The sequence below is a fragment of the Heptranchias perlo genome, chromosome 17 (assembly GCF_035084215.1).
Source record: "Heptranchias perlo isolate sHepPer1 chromosome 17, sHepPer1.hap1, whole genome shotgun sequence".
Classification (NCBI taxonomy): domain Eukaryota; kingdom Metazoa; phylum Chordata; class Chondrichthyes; order Hexanchiformes; family Hexanchidae; genus Heptranchias; species Heptranchias perlo.
This window is the reverse complement of record NC_090341.1, coordinates 2249722-2266885: the sequence shown is the minus strand read 5'-3', so window position 1 is coordinate 2266885 and position 17164 is coordinate 2249722. Positions and strand designations below refer to the sequence as shown.

Genomic DNA, 17164 nt, shown 5'->3' with positions numbered 1-17164 from the left:
GTTCCAGATTTCCACTACCCTTTGTGTGATAAAGTGCTTCCTGATTTCATTCCTAACTGTTATTTTAAGATTATGCCTCCATGTTCTGGATAACTGTACTCCTCTTAACCCAAGTCACTTATTTAAAATTATCTGAAAATTCAAATCTTTGAGCACTGATGGTATAGTGGCTGGCCTCGAGCCTACCACCTTGAGCCTCGCACCCCCACATCATGACCCATGACTTCTGACCACTGACCTGTGATCACAATGAACCTGACCATTTCCCAACCTCACTATTACCCCTCTCCCCACATCCTCCACGAACATGCACCTCTCCTCTCTGGGAGCTTTCCGCCCAGCGACCTTCCTGCAAGATGGCTGAGTCACTCACTGAATTCTTTAGAGTCATTTAAACTCATTCTATACTCAACAAATACATAGTCTTAACAGCCTTAGCAAACTAAAAACCTTTTTTAGCTGAAAAGTAAACTACTGGAGAAAACTGTGAAAGTCAATTAGTTGCTACGGGTCAGTAAACAGTGACAGCAAAGGTGGGAAGGGGCACTTAATTAATTGGTGCCTGCTCCTCCACTAATTTATTGATTTGTTGCTATGCCAGATGCTTCATTAATTAAGTGATTTGTTGATATTCTTGCCATTCCGTTAATTTATTAATTTTCTGTGCTTCCTACTCCATTAATATATTTATTTGTTAGTATGCCTGATGTTCCAGTCATCGATTTGTAAGTCGCACATGTCTGAATTTATTATTCACGGGTGCTTGCTGCTTCATTAGTTTATTGACTTAGTGTTTTTTTTATTTGTTCATGGCATGTGGGCGTCGCTGGCGAGGCCAGCATTTATTGCCCATCCCTAATTGCCCTTGAGAAGGTGGTGGTGAGTCACCTTCTTGAACCACTGCAGTCCGTGTGGTGAAGGTTCTCCCACAGTGCTGTTAGGAAGGGAGTTCCAGGACTTTGACCCAGCGATGATGAAGGAACGGCGATATATTTCCAAGTCGGGATGGTGTGTGACTTGGAGGGGAACGTGCAGGTGGTGTTGTTCCCATGTGCCTGCTGCTCTTGTCCTTCTAGTTGGTAGAGGTCGCGGGTTTGGGAGGTGCTGTCTTTGTTGATTTATTGATGTGCCATTCTCCATTCATTCACTCATGTCTGCTGCTCCATTAATTAATTTGTTCATTACTTGTTGTGTCTGCTGGTCCATTGATTAATTAGTTGTGTGTTGTGTCTGCTGGTCCATTGATTAATTAGTTGCTTGTTGTGTCTGCTGTTCCATTAATTCATTCATTACTTGTTGTGCCTGCTGTCCCATTAATCGATTAATTCCTTGTGTGTCTGTTGTGCCATTGATTTATTAATTCACTGGTGCCTACTTGGCTATGTCATAATGTTCACCAGTATTCTTTTTCTTGTCAGCTGATGAGACAAGGACCATTACGACCCACCTGGCCGGGATCCCAGTGATAGTAAGTGTTCTGCCTCTCTCTATTTTCACAGATACGGAGCGAAACAGTGAGTGCGGAGAGAGAGCTGATGAAGGCCATGGACCGACTGGTGCAGCTGGACAGCAGAATCGATGCACTGAAAATGAAACGAGCCAACAACAGCCTGGTGGCATCGCGGGCAGAAGAGACCGCTGCAATGGCACGGGATAAAGCCAATGAGGCCAAACAGGTACAACCAAAGACAGCGAAACTCTCAACCATGTGTGAGATGGAGGGGCGGGAAAAAGAAACAATTGCAGTGCAGAAAGAGCGGGGCAATGGCAATGGGACTAATTGGATAGTGCTTTCAAAGAGCCGGCACAGGCAGAATGGGCGGAATGGTCTGCCTTCTGTTCTGTATGATTCTATGACCCTGCCAGTTTCCAGAGGGTATCCTTTTTGCCTGGTCAGAAGAACAGGTTAAAATCATAAATCTGCGGGAAGAGAATCTCCCAGGCGATTTTAACCGCCCACCCGCCTGCCTGGCGGAAACCAGGTTAAAATCGCCCCTAATAATTGATTTTAGAATCATAGAAAGGTTACAGCATGGAAGGAGGCCATTAGGCCCTTCGAGTCAGCACCGGCTCTGTGCAAGAGCAATCCAGCTAGTCCCACTCCCCTGCCCTATCCCCGTAGCCCTGCAAATTTTTTCCTTTGAAGTACTTATCCAGTTCCCTTTTGAAGGCCATGATTGAATCTGCCTCCACCACCCCCTCGGGCAGTGCATTCCAGATCCTGACCACTCGTTGTGTAAAAAAGTTTTTCCTCATGTCATCTTTGGTTCTTTTGTCATTCACCTTAAATCTATGTCCTCTAGTTCTTGACCCTTCCGCCAATGGGAACAGTTTCTCTCTATCTACTCTGTCTAGACCCTTCATTTTGATTTTGAATACCTCTATCAAATCTCCTCACAACTGTCTTTGTTCCAAGGAGAACAACCCCAGCTTCTCCAGTCTATCCACATAACTATAGTCCCTCATCCCAGGAATCATTCTAGTAAATCTCTTCTGCACCCTTTCTTAAGGCCTTCACATCTTTCCTAAAGTGCGGTGCCCAGAACGGGACACAATACTCCAGTTGTGGCCAAACCAGTGTTTTATAAAGGTTCAACATAATTTCCATACTTTTATACTCTATGCCTCTATTTATAAAGCCCAGGATCCCGTATGCTTTTCTAACCGCTTTCTCAACCTGCCCTCCCACCTTCAACGATTTGTGCACATATACCCCCCGATCTCTCTGTTCCTGTACCCCTTTTAGAATTGTGCCCTCTAGTTTATATTGCCTCTCCTCATTCTTCCTACCGAAATGTATCACTTCGCATTTTTCTGGCTTAAATTTCATCTGCCACTTGTCCGCCCATGCCACCAGCCTGTCTATATCCTCTTGAAGTCTATCACTATCCTCCTCACTGTTTACTACCCTTCCAAGTTTTGTGTCATCTGCAAATTTGGAAATTGTGCCCTGTATACTATCAAGAAAAGCAGTGGTCCCAGCAGCGACCCCTGGGGAACACCAGTGTACACCTCCCTCCAGTCCGAAAAACAACCATTCATCACTACTGTCTGTTTCCTGTCCCTTAGCCAATTCTGTATCCATGTTGCTACTGTCCCCTTTACTCCATGGGCCGCAATCTTGATAATAAGCCTACCATGCAGCACTTTATCAAACGCCTTTTGAAAGTCCATATATACATCAACCGCATTGCCCTCATCTACCCTTTCTGTTACCTCATTAAAAAACTCTGAGGTTAGTTAAACACGATTTGCTTTTAACAAATCCGTGCTGGCTTTCCCTAATCAATCCACACTTGTCCAAGTGACTATTAATTCTGTCCCGGATTATAGTTTCTAAAAGTTTCCCCACCACTGAGGTTAAACTGACTGGCCTGTAGTTGCTGGGTTTATACATTTTGTTTTTTCATTGAGAAGAACTCACACAGGAGCTGACTGCTAAGTGCAGCGATCAATTTTTCCCAAAAACCATGCCAACGTACTATCCTAGACAGTAGAGTTCCATTGGAATTGAGATGGACCATCACTTTGAGAGAAAGAAGAAATCGATTGGTACCTTTTGTTCATTGTGGTGTGAAACTGATAGGGGGTAGATTTTGACTTTGTGCAATGGTGTAAAACGGGTGATAGCAAGTTGCCAGCCCGTTTTACATCTCTCTCGATTGACTTCAACAGAGGTAAAAATTAAGAGATGCAAAATGGACTGCTGACTCGTTTTCACCTGTTTTACGCTATGGCACAAAGTCGAAATTACCTCCATTCAGTCTGTATGTCTGATAATTGTTAGGGGTGGGGGGAGAGGGGAGGAAGAAGGGAGGAAGTCACGATGCTCCAGCCATCATGAGGTGTGGGGCAGGCTTGATGGACCGGCTGGTCTTTTCCTGCCCGTCAATTTTGTACGTTCGTAAAATTGTTACATTTTTTGCTTCCAGATGTTGGATGGACAGCTCACAGACAAATATAAAATTGTGCATGGTCTTATAGACCGAAAAAGTGGCACGGTTTTCGACGCTAAACACAAAGCGGAAAGCCTTCGGGATGAAGCCAAACAGCTCCTGAGAGATGCACAAGACAAGCTGGAGAGATTGAATGGTGAGATGGTGCCACGTAGCGCAAGTGACATTTTGTAGCCAGATTTGCCGAGAGTTGTGTGTGGCATTTCTCGTTTAAATTTAACTTTAAAGCAAAGCGTTCTGCTGTGAAGTGTGGGGTGGATTTTAATCACACAAAGTGCGGATTTTTGGGTAGTTTCAGGGCAGAGAATGTAAAAATGACAAAAGAAAGACTTGCATATATATGGCACCTTTCCTGATCTCAGGACGTCCCCAATGCGCTTTACAGCTGATGAAGTATTTCTGAAGTGTAGTTACTGTTGTAATGTAGGAAACGTGGCAGCCAATTCGCACACAGCAAGATCCCACAAGCAGCAATGTGACAAATAACCAGGTAATCTGTTTTTTAGTGATGTTGGTTGAGGGACAAATATTGGACAAGATACCGGGGAGAACTCCCCTGCTCTTCTTCGAATAGTGCCATGGGATCTTTTACATCCACCTGAGAGGGCAGAAGGGGCCTCATTTTAACATCTCATCCGAAGGACAGCACCTCCAACAGTGCAGCACTCCCTCAGTTCTGCACTGAGAGTGTCAGCCTGGATTATGTGCTCAAGTCTCTGGAGTGGAGCTCAAACCCACAACCTTCTGACTCAGAGGCGAGAGTGCTTCCCACAGTTGGGTCCCCACCCCAAGAAACTGACTGGGAGGTTTGTCTCCACTAATCCCCCACCCCCAACCCCAACTCTGGGGAGCATCTTCTCCACCACTGCCTGCCAATAAATGACAGCAGGAAGACTAGGCTTGCTGGACCATCAGATTCCCTTGTATTGTGACCCAGCTTCACCTCCCCAAACTCTGCCTATCTGGAGAAGATCTTGCAAGGTCTTTACCATCAGAAGCCAGGTGGCAGTATTTGTGAGGCCAGCAGGATTGCTGTTAACCCTTCATCACATGGACTGGATAAGCACACTTACTGAATTTATGCACAGGCTTTGAACCGACAAATGGTTTTATTTACATGAGAAACATAAACTAACTACAGTTTTCACTGTGAGATATATTTTCCCTACACTCTTCGATAGGTAAAACAACAAAAATGTAACTCGCTTTCTCTCTAAATAGATTTACTTACTATAACTTTAAAATAACCTGATTTCGCTCATCAAGTTGGCACAGAACTCTTGAACACTCAGCATTATAGCCGGTGACTGTTAGTTACAGATATGGTGACAGCTTCTGTGTATGTCTCTCTGAGAACTGCCACTGTAAATCTGTAAGATGAAGTCTCTGTCCACCCAGCTGTCAATCACACAGGGCTCTCGACAATCATGGTCCTGCCCTCTATTCCAAAAATCTCAGAAACAGCTGCCTATTAAAATCACCGCCCAGATTGCGATCCTGTCCATTGATGTGTGACGGGGAGACCTCTCGGACTCTGCCTAACTGTGCCCCACGATGCAGATTGAATGGAAAGACCTTAAAGCCAGGTGTCACAATGGTACTCCTGTGGGACAATGGTGCCATCTCTAACAATACTACAGGTCATGATGTGGAGATGAAGGAGGAAAGCTCCTGACGAAGGAGGAAAGCTCCGAAAGCTTGTGATTTAAAATAAAGCTGTTGGACTATAACCTGGTGTTGTAAGACTCCTTACAATACTACAGGTGCTTGGGATTGTAAATAACAGCCCCTCAGGGTGATTCATTAATTAACACTACTGTTGTGTCGGCCAAGTTTGTTGGCCAAAACAAACTTGCAGCTCGAGGAAAATCTTGAAGGCGGATTAGATCAAACTGATAGTATTGCGTTTTAACAGAAACCCATGTACAGCCTTCGTAGGTAGCCTCTTACACAATGATTCTAGCATTACAAGAACACAAGTTAAAAAATTCAACACAAGCAAATATCCATTTTGCCATAGAAACTCAAGAGTGAGGTTACACCTCCCATAAAATACATTACAGATGAACTGGCCTTGTTGTCTGCAGGTGCGAAGCTTAGCTTTAGCTATGCTTATTAGACTAGTAATATCATTTTAATTGGTCTCTACTGAGCTTTCTGCGGATCTCTGGATTGGTGGTTTTAGAAAGACACGTTCAAAGGTTTCAACACATTCAAAACACTTCTTGCTGAGTGGAGACTAGGCGCTTCCCCAGAGTGATTATGGCTGAGATTCACTAGAAGGTTCACGAGATTCATTCCTGGGATGAGCAGGTTGTCCTATGAGGAGAGGTTGAGTAGAATGGGCCTACACTCTCTGGAGTTTAGAAGAATAAGAGGTGATCTCATTGAAACATATAAGATTCTGAGGGGGTTTGACAGGGTTGATGCTGAGAGGTTGTTTCCCCTGGCTTGAGAGTCTAGAACTAGGGGGCATAGTCTCAAGATAAGGGGTCGTCCATTTTACACTGAGATGAGGAGTTTCTTCACTCAGAGAGTTGTGAATCTTTGGAATTCTTTACCCCAGAGGGCTGTGGATGCTGAGTCGTTGAATATATTCAACACTAAGATAGATTTTTGGACTCTAGGGGAATCAAGGGATATGGGGATTGGGTGGGAAAGTGGAGTTGAAGTCAAAGATCAGCCTTGATCTGATTGAACGGCGGAGCAGGCTCGAGGGCCGTATGGCCTACTCCGGCTCCTAATTCTTATGCGATTGGGAATTTAGGGGAGCAAGGAAAATTGAACCTGTGTTCTACCACTTTGTGACATCACATAACTGTGCTGTCCTGCTAACAGTGCACCCACCTTAAGGTATGTGAAGAATAAACAAATCAAAGATCGAGAACAACCATACTTAACAGCAGGCTTTCACACACAGCCATTATTAGATGCAAACAAAAGCAAAATACTGCAGATGCTGGAAATCTGAAATAAAAGCAGAAAATGCTGGAAACACTCAGCAGGTCAGGCAGCATTGGTGGAGAGAGAAACAGAGTTAATGTTTCAGCTCAATGACATTTCATCAGAATTGGAAGATGTTAGATATGAACAGCTTTTAAGCAAGTACAGAGCCAGAGAAAAGGGGGCAGGAAAAAACAAAAGGGAGAGATCTGTGATTGGGTGGATGGCAGGGCAGGAGTGATTCAGTGACAAAAGGGATGATGGTGCAAGGCAAAAGGAGGCGACAATGAGACAAGCGTAGAAACAAAAGATGCGTCCAGAGTGGGTGTAAATAGTTACAGCAGATTGGCAGGGGGGAGGGAAGCTTGGAAAATCTGGCAAAGGCAATGCTGCCATAGCTCAGGAATGTGGCGGAAGAAAGACAGGTAGACCCCAGGGATGCAGGAAATGGTATGGACACGGTCGAGGGTCCTGTCAACCACAGTGGAGGGGAATTCTCGGCTGAGGAAAAAGGAAGACATTTCAGAATATCTCATTTTTCTACGAGGCACTTTACAGCCTTCTGGCCTTAACGACGAGTTTAACAACTTTAGACCTCAACTACTGTTGTCGTTTACTTTCAGGTCATCGACTTGAAACTTTAACTCTGTTTCTCTCTCCACAGATGCCGCCTGACCTGCTGAGTGTTTCCAGCATTTTCTGTTTTTACTTATTATTATCCGCAGTTGCTCTTTACAGGATCACCCCTGTGCTCGCTGACCTACATAAGAACATAAGAAAAAGGAGCAGGAGTAGGTCGTCCGGCCCTCGAGCCTGCTCCGCCATTCAACAAGATCATGGCTGATCTTCTACGTCAACGCCATTTTCCTTCACTATCGTTGGCTCCCGGCCTGGCAACGCATCGATTTTAAAATTCTCTTCCTTGTGTTCAAATCCCTCTGTGGCCTCGTCCCTCCCTATCTCTGCAACCTCCTCCAGCCCTACAAACCTCCGAGATCTCTGCGTTCCTCCAATTCTGGCCTCTTGCGCATTCCCCGATTTTCATCGTCCACCATTGGCGGCCATGCCTTCAGCTGCCTAGGCCCTAAGCTCTGGAATTCCCTCTCTAAACCTCTCTGCCTCTCTACCTTTCTCTCCTTCTTTAAGACTCTCCTTAAAACCCACCTCTTTTGGTCACCTGTCCTAATATCTCCTTATGTGGCTGTGTTTCATAGAATGGTTACAGCACAGAAGGAGGCCATTTGGCCTATCAAGCCCGTGCTGGCTCTTTGTAAGAGCAATCCAGTGCCCAATTCTGGGCACCGCACTTTAGGAAGGATGGCATAGAGAGGATGCAGAAAAGATTTACTGGAATGGTTCCAGGGATGAGGGACTTCAGTTTCGTGGATAGACTGGAGAAGCTGGGGTTGTTCGCCATAGAGCAGAGAAGGTTGAGAAGAGATTTGATAGAAGTGTTCTAAATCATGAAGGGTTTTGTTGACCGGCCCCTGCCAACAGTTTACATAAAGTAAATAAAGAGAAACTGTTCCTATTGGCAGAAGGGTCAAGAACCAGAGGACACAGATTTAAGGTGATTGGCAAAAGAACCAAAGGCAACATGAGGAAAAACTTTTTTACGCAGCAAGTATTTACGATCTGGAATGCGCCACCTGAAAGGGTGGTGGAAGCAGATCCAATTGTGGCTTTCAAAAAGGAATTGGATAAATACTTGAAGGGGAAAAATTTGCAGAGCTACGGGGAAAGAGCGGGAGAATGGGATAACTGAATATGCAGCGAGTGGTTATGATCTGGAATGCACTACCTGAAAGGGTGGTGGAGGCAGATTCAATCATGGCTTTCAAAAGGGAATTGGATAAGTACTTGAAGGGAAAAAATCTGCAGGGCTACGGGGAAAGGGCAGCGAAGTGGGACTAGCTGGATTGCTCTTTCAGAGAGCCAGCAAGGGCTCGATGGGCCGAATGGCCTCCTTCTGTGCTGTAACCATTCTATGATTCTTCTATGATTCCTTGGTAATGACAGATGCAAAGTACTCATTTAGTACCTCAGCCATGCCCTCTGCCTCCATGCGTAGATCTCCTTTTTGGTCCCTAATAGTAGGCCCCACCCCTCCTCTTACTACCCGTTTACTATTTTGTATAGAAGACTTTGGATTCCCTTTTATGTTGGCCGCCAGTCTATTCTCATACTCTCTCTTTGCCCCTCTTATTTCCTTTTTCAATTGTATTATCAACCTGACATCTGTCATACGCCCCCTTTTTCTGCCTCATCTTACTTTCTATTTCTTTCGTCATCCAGGGGGCTCTGGCTTTGGTTGCCCTACCTTTCCCCCTCGTGGGAATGTACCTAGACTGTACCTGAACCATCTCCTCTTTAAAGGCCGCCCACTGTTCAATTACAGTCTTACCTGCCAATCTTTGATTCCAATTTACCCGGGCCAGATCCGTTCTCAACCCACTGAAATTGGCCATCCTCCAACTAAGAATTTTTACTCTAGCTATGGAAAAGGACAAGGAGCAATCTAATCTAAACCTTATGATACTATGATCACTGTTCCCTAAATGTTCCCCCACTGACACTTGCTCCACTTGAACCGCCTCATTTACCAGAATCAGATCCAGCAATGCCTCCTTCCTTGTTGGGCGGGAAACATATTGATCAAGAAAGTTCTCCTGAAGATACTTCAGAAATTCCTCCCCCTCTTTGCCCTTTACACCATTAGTATCCCAGTCTATATTAGGATAGTTGATAACGCTCATGTGAAGCACCTTGGGATGTTCTACTACGTTAAAAGCGCTATATAAATGCAAGTTGCTGTTATTTTCAAATCTAACTGGATGAATTTTCTCCTACCCAACAGATCTTGAGGGTCAATACGAAGCAAATGAGCAAGTTCTGGAAGGAAAGGCCCGTCAGCTGGACGGTCTGGAGGAGAAGATGAAGGAAATTTTGAAAGCCATTAACCAACAGATCCAAATCTACAACACATGCCAATAAATGAACAATTGCCAAAAACAATACAAATACATACAAATAAACACTTGTGTATTCAAGCCTTTAGAAAATCCACAACAATATCACATTATCCAGCTGTTAGGTGCTATGTTTATGTTTCAGAACCCGTGATGCCACCTCACATTCTGGCATCTTCCCCCCCCCCAACCCTACCTCTGGATTCCCTACTGAATCTGCTGCCCATAAGCAAAAATTCAGCGAGGAAAGCAAGGAAGTAATGATCCTGCTTTGTTGAATAGTAAAGGAATGGAAGCCACTAAGTGCCTTGACTTAAATCAGACTTGAACATCATTTGAGTGGTATACACAATTTGCAAAAGCATCATTAAAGTCAGTTTTTATTCCAATTGAAAAAACCCAGGTTTTTTTTAAAATCAGATTTTAGGTTTTGTATTAAAAAGAGTTGGAAAAAATTGGACCACCAAAACCCGGAAAAAATCAGTTTTCAAAAAAAAAGTTTTTATTTTGAACATCACTACTAAAGAAAATATGCAAGAGATTTACAGTCAAGTTAAATGACAATCCATAATTATTAACACAGTTCATTGACACCATTAGTCAATGGGGCTCAGCATCAGATTCTCAATGAACCCCAAGATGTTCTTTTTAATTAAAAGTAGAAGTGAAGAATCTGTTTATTGGCTCCCATCACACACTTGCCCCTATGATGATGAGATACTAAAAATTGCCGGAGGTTATGCACAGGGGAAGAGTTGCAATCTTGCTTTGAGTAAAATTCGGAAGGAAATTATCTTTCTTAATGATTCCTAAATTTGCAGCGCCATTTGTTAATTTGAGGCAGCCATTTTGGAATTCTCATAAGCCCCAAGTCCTGTTGTAATTGGATAGTTTTCCTAATTTCCTTCCAACTCCAGTGTGTCTTTTTGTACCTTTTAAAAAACTGTAACTATGCAGCATTGCATCCAGTTTCCATTTGTTTCGTTATTATTGGTGCAAAATGGATTTTTCTAGTGCTGTTGGAGGTGTTGTCTCAAGGTATCCATGGTGCTCACGATAGCTGGTGGTTTGATGACTTAGGGTGTCCCTCCCTAATCCAGTCAGACTGGGAATCTCATTCCCTGAAATCTCACCATTTCATCACAACCTCACCACCACCCAGAACAAACATCTACAAATACTAAAATATTTTGTTAATCCTGCTCCGATATAGTTTCTGACTTGACAGTATCTTCAAATTCTGACAATGACAATTTTGAAGCGTTTAGTTCTGATTCAGTACTTTAACGTGTTGTTGTATTGCATCTGTGCAGAATGCACTTAACGTCACAAATACATAAGAGTGGAGTGGATCATTGTTAGAAAGCCTGCCTGTACAGACCAATTACACTGCATTACACTGGTGGAAGAGTTGGTGATTTGAAATATCTCTATGGAAACAACTACACTCCGTCGCTTGTGGATTATGCTCTACAGTGGAGCCTTTTTACAACAAACCTCTGCTATATAAAATTTCTGAGCTCCATTGACGCTGTGGAAGATCTCAGAACTTTTAAGTCACGGATGTAAGAAAGCACTGAACAAGAAACAATTGTCACAGATCAGTCCTGCTCCTTTCACAGACCCTGTTGAATCTACTGTGTGGATTCTATCTCACCCATTTGATCTCCTGAGACAAGATTCTGCATAAATACTGACTAATCCCCGAAGGCCGTGTTATCCAATACATCAGCCACTAGCCACATGTGGTTAATTGGGAATCCAGAAGTGGTTCGTTGCATTTCTGATTGGTAAATAGAAAATGAGTAACAAACACTGTCATTGGTCATGTGATCTCAATACTTGTATCCGCACGGTGTATGCATGTGAACGTTAACCTTTTTGTGCGTTTGTTGGTAAAATAGTAAGATGAAAAGCAGTGTGCGAGTGCTTTTTTGATCATCGTGAGTGCTTTACTTCCTTCGTTACTGAATGGCTGTAGATATTTGCTAAGTAAATATACACGTGTGAAGTACATTTACCTGTATGGTGTGTGAGGTGTTTTCTACTAAACTTAGTAGCCTCTCCTGTGGCTAATCAGTGATTTCTGTTGGACAGCACTGCCCTAAGATAATGGAGCAATTTGCCAGAATTTCTCCCATAACGCTCTGATTAAAATTATTGTGTGTATGATTGAGGTCTGTAGTTTGCAGGACATTTAATTGTAAACCTCTTATCATGTCTTCAGCAATTAGCCAAGCCCTCACTCCTCAAAAAATGCGAGCTGAATAAAGAGCTTTCCTGGGCAGTACAGAGGATAATTTAAGTCATTATTCTAACAGACTTCTTTTTCAACTATTCTGCTTTTTTTCTGTCAGGTATTTTAAATACTCTGTTCTGTAGCACTGAATAAATGCTAACTTACTCGCTGTTTCCTCAATGCTTCATCTGTTTTCTTGTCCATTTGTACCTTATATTTTAAGAACAATAAAGCAGACTTGCAACCAACAATTGGACAATTGCAGCTTTGGTTCCAAACGCGGACAAGACTTTGAAGTCAGTCTGACTCCAGAATTATTTCCCTTTTATCTTAGAGAGGTTATTAAGTTAAATATGTTTGTGATCAAAAAGTTTGATTTATTTCAATTAGAACCACTCAGTAATACAGTACCTTGTTTTTACATTCAAAGAAATGGTTCTGTAAAAAAAAATAAAAACTTCTTTAAAAAAGGGAACATCATTATGGGGCAGAGTGGGTTTTAGAAAGAAAATTGCTGATAGAGGGGAAATATGTAGATGAAAGATATAGAAAAACTTGCCTTTCTACTGATTAATGTGCTAGGCTATTCAGGGGTGATGTCAGAAAGCACTTCTTCACACAAAGGGTAGTGGAAATCTGGAACCCTCTTCCCCCAAAAAGCTGTTGAAGTTGGGGGTCAACTGAAAATTTCAAAACTGAGATTGATAAGATTTTTGTACGGCATGGGTATTAAGGGATATAGCACCGAGGCAGGTAAATGGAGTTAAGATACAGATCAGCCATGAGCTAATTATATGGCGGAAAGGCTTGAGGGGCTACTTCTGTTCCTATGTCCAAAAATTAGGTGGTGGTCAGTGGATAAGGGATGTAACCGCTTTCTTCAATATGCTTGCTAGCTGTTTATAAGGACTTCCCTTACTCCTCTACTTTCCGATGTTTTGTATGCACAATTTTCGTTGAACCACATTCTGGGTTCCTTGTCAAACGACCGCTGGTATTTAAAAATATTGCCCAGGCTGTTATCAAAAGTTTCTCAGCAAAGTAGAAAGAAATGTCTTGAGAATACTTCCAGAAACAGGCAATGCTTTTTGCTTTCTGAGAACTCTTTTGGCCATTGTCCAAGAGCTGAGGGAACGTATGCTTCATTTGGATTCCATAACAGTGAAAAGGAGGATGAGAGACGAGAGAAGGATTTCATTGTTTGGCTGGCTGTTCAAATGTAGGAAGAAAACTAAGAATTAAAAAGCGCCAAGTAAGTAACATGAGGTAGGCATATACAGGAAAGAAAGAATTACATAGAATTACAACATGGAAACAGGTTGAATGGCCTACTCCAGTTCCTATCTTCCTAGAGTTTCTGTCTGCCCGAAATGAAATGCGTGCTCCCTCCTCGTTGGGACACAATCTAATTTACCTAAACCCAGAGTACTTAGCTCAGGTCGGCAAAGCCACAGGGTAGTGACTCCAAAATGTGCACTCGGGTATGACTGGAGCTAAAACTACGCAGCCTACCAGTACAGAACACTGGTGAGCTTCCTGCTCCTTGTTCAGCCAGGACCACGATACCCACTTGGGTTTCAAAGGCCATCTTGAAACCTAGAGGTTATCTCTGTAACTTCCTCCAGCCCTACAACTCTCCGACATCTCTGCGTTCCCCCAATTCTGGCCTCTTGTGCCCTCTGATTTCCTTCGCCCCATCATTAGCCGCCGTGCCTTCAGCTGTCTCTGCCCTAAGCTCTGGAATTCCATCCCTAAACCTCTCCACCTCTCTCCTCCTTTTAAGACATTTCTTAAAACCTACCTCTTTGACCAAACTTGTCCTAATATCTCTTTATTTGGCTCGGTGTCAAATTTTGTCTGAGAACGCTCCTGTGAGGTGCCTTGGGATGTTTCATTACGTTAAAGGCTCTATATAAATGCAAGTAGTTGTTGTTGAACTGTAGATGTTACAATGGCAGCAGCTCTTTCCACTGGAATCTACTGCAGCAAAACCCAAAATTAAACAAAAGTCATAAACATAGGAAGGTAAAAAGACTTTACACATTTTCTATAAGTTTATTCTTAACAAGTCTGACGATTAGCTTTCAGCTCCTGTAGTCCTTGTGGTGATGGTGCATGTTCAATGGAGAGCTGTGCAAATAATAAAACTGATTACAATGGATTATAGGGTATGGTAGTGTAGTGGTTAAGTTACTGAACTAGTATTCCAGAGGCCTGGACTAATAATCCAAAGAACGAGAGTTCAAATTACACCATGGTAGTTTGAGAATTTGAATTCAGTTTTTAAAAATCTGGAAATAAAAAGCTGGTATCAATAAAAGTGACCATGAAGCTGTCGGATTGTCATAAAAACCCAACTGGTTCAATAATGTCCTTTAGGGGAGGAAACTTGCCGTCCTTACCAGAACTGGGCCTATATGTGATTCTAGTCCCACACCAACGTGGTTAAGAACATAAGAAATAGGAGCAGGAGTAGGCCATACGGCCCCTCAAACCTGTTCTGCCATCCAATAATATCATGGCTGATCTTGTAGAAAATGTGGAACGTACTTTTCCCTCTATGTTTATGTTTTTCTGTAGTGGAGTGAGCTGCAACCACTGTAATATCTAACAAGTTTGTTGGAAGATAGGTGAGGCAAAGATCCAAAGGGCAATTAAAAAGTTATAAGAAGACACATAGAATCATAGAATGAAACAGCACAGAAAGAGGCCATTTGGCCCATCGTGCCTTTGCTGGCTCTTTGAAAGACCTAACCAATTAGTCGCACTCTCCTGCTGTTTCCCCATAGCCCTGTAAATTTTTCCCCTTCAAGTATTTATCCAATTCCCTTTTGAAAGTTACTACTGAATCTGCTTCCACCGCCCTTTCAGGCAGTGCATTCCAGATTAGAACAACTCACTGCATAATTTTGTTTTCCTCATGTCGCCTCTGGAAACAAATGATCGATAAAAAGACTATGCAAGATGAGAACAAGTCGAACAGTGCTGAGTCGCAGGAAGAAATTCCATTGCCAACCTCCATTATTAATTTTATGTGCCCGTCTTTTCTAGTGCATGGCACCACAGAATGCTAAGACTCAGGGAGATTGATAGATTTTTGTTAGGTAAGGGCATTAAAGGACCCAAGGCGGATAAATGGAGTTAAGGTAACAGTTCAGCCATGATCTAACTGAATGGCGGAACAGGCTCGAGGGACTAAATGGCCTCCTCCTATTCCAATGTGACTATGAAGATCATTATGGAGGATTGCGTTGAGTGCAGAGGTGAGAGGGAAGATCACAGGGGAGGTGAGAGCGATGATTGTAGAAATAACTTGCATTTCGATAGCGCCTTTCACAATGTCAGACTTCCCAAAGCTCTTCACAGACAATGAAGTACATTTGAAGTGTAGTCACTGTTGTAATGTAGGAAACGCGGCAGCCAATTTACTCACAGCAAGATCCCACAAACAGCAATGTGGTAATGACCAGATACTGTTTTTTAGTGATGTTGGATGAGGGATAAATATTGGCCCCAGGACACCGGGGAGAACTCCCCCTGCTCTTCTTCTAATAGTGGCCGTGGAATCTTTTATATCCACCTGAGAGGGGCAGACGGGGCCTCGGTTTAACGTCTTATCCCGAAGATGGCACCTCCGACAGTGCAGCGCTCCCTCAGTACTGACCCTCCGACAGTGCAGCACTCCCTCAGTACTGACCCTCCGACAGTGCGGCGCTCCCTCAGTACTGACCCTCCGACAGTGCAGCGCTCCCTCAGTACTGACCCTCCGACAGTGCAGCACTCCCTCAGTACCGACCCTCCGACAGTGCAGCGCTCCCTCAGTACGGACCCTCCGACAGTGCAGCGCTCCCTCAGTACCGACCCTCCGACAGTGCAGCGCTCCCTCAGTACGGACCCTCCGACAGTGCAGCGCTCCCTCAATACGGACCCTCCGACAGTGCAGCGCTCCCTCAATACGGACCCTCCGACAGTGCAGCGCTCCCTCAATACGGACCCTCCGACAGTGCAGCGCTCCCTCAATACGGACCCTCCGACAGTGCGGCGCTCCCTCAATACGGACCCTCCGACAGTGCGGCGCTCCCTCAGTACCGACCCTCCGACAGTGCAGCGCTCCCTCAGTACTGACCCTCCGACAGTGCGGCGCTCCCTCAGTACTGACCCTCCGACAGTGCGGCGCTCCCTCAGTACTGACCCTCCGACAGTGCGGCGCTCCCTCAGTACTGACCCTCCGACAGTGCAGCGCTCCCTCAATACGGACCCTCCGACAGTGCGGCGCTCCCTCAGTACTGACCCTCCGACAGTGCGGCGCTCCCTCAGTACTGACCCTCCGACAGTGCGGCGCTCCCTCAGTACTGACCCTCCGACAGTGCGGCGCTCCCTCAATACGGACCCTCCGACAGTGCGGCGCTCCCTCAGTACTGACCCTCCGACAGTGCGGCGCTCCCTCAGTACTGACCCTCCGACAGTGCGGCGCTCCCTCAGTACTGACCCTCCGACAGTGCGGCGCTCCCTCAGTACTGACCCTCCGACAGTGCGGCGCTCCCTCAGTACTGACCCTCCGACAGTGCGGCGCTCCCTCAGTACTGACCCTCCGACAGTGCGGCGCTCCCTCAATACGGACCCTCCGACAGTGCGGCGCTCCCTCAGTACTGACCCTCCGACAGTGCGGCGCTGACATGAACGGCACAAAACAAAAATAAAACACCCTTTTACAATGTTCCGCCAACCTCTATTCTGCACCGTGCCAATCCCTGAAGCGAATCAGAGCGGGGAAAGATGGCGGCCGAAGCTCGGGCCGAGCTGCCCGACCTCCTCCCTCGCGCGCAGGGCGTCGAGCGCCTGACGGCCACGTGCCGGAGAGCGCGCGTGCGCGGGGTGCGGGGGGGAATCCGGCCGGGCAAGGATGCGCACGCAGCTCCGCCGCTCCCGCCAGTTTACGGGTCGCCGGGTCACGTGTCCGGGGCCGGCGTGCGCGCGCGGCGGCTGGAGCCGGTGACGTGCGCGCCGTCAGCGGAAGTTGAGGTCGGACCGCGGGCGCCGAGCAGCTTCCCCCCCCC

At 45.1% G+C, this 17164-nt stretch overlaps 1 protein-coding gene across 2 annotated transcripts in view; it reads left to right on the top strand.

The window, feature by feature from the left end:
- lamb2 (laminin, beta 2 (laminin S)) overlaps positions 1-12294 on the top strand; it is a 127901-nt gene extending 115607 nt beyond the window's left edge. For both annotated transcript variants that reach the window (XM_067998342.1, XM_067998343.1), the window contains 3 exons: positions 1500-1676; positions 3933-4092; positions 9757-12294. In XM_067998342.1, the coding sequence (XP_067854443.1) occupies positions 1500-1676; positions 3933-4092; positions 9757-9893 (474 nt within the window). In that variant the 3' untranslated portion in view covers positions 9894-12294. The remainder of the gene's footprint in view (positions 1-1499; positions 1677-3932; positions 4093-9756) is intronic.
- Positions 12295-17164: the final 4870 nt, after the last annotated feature.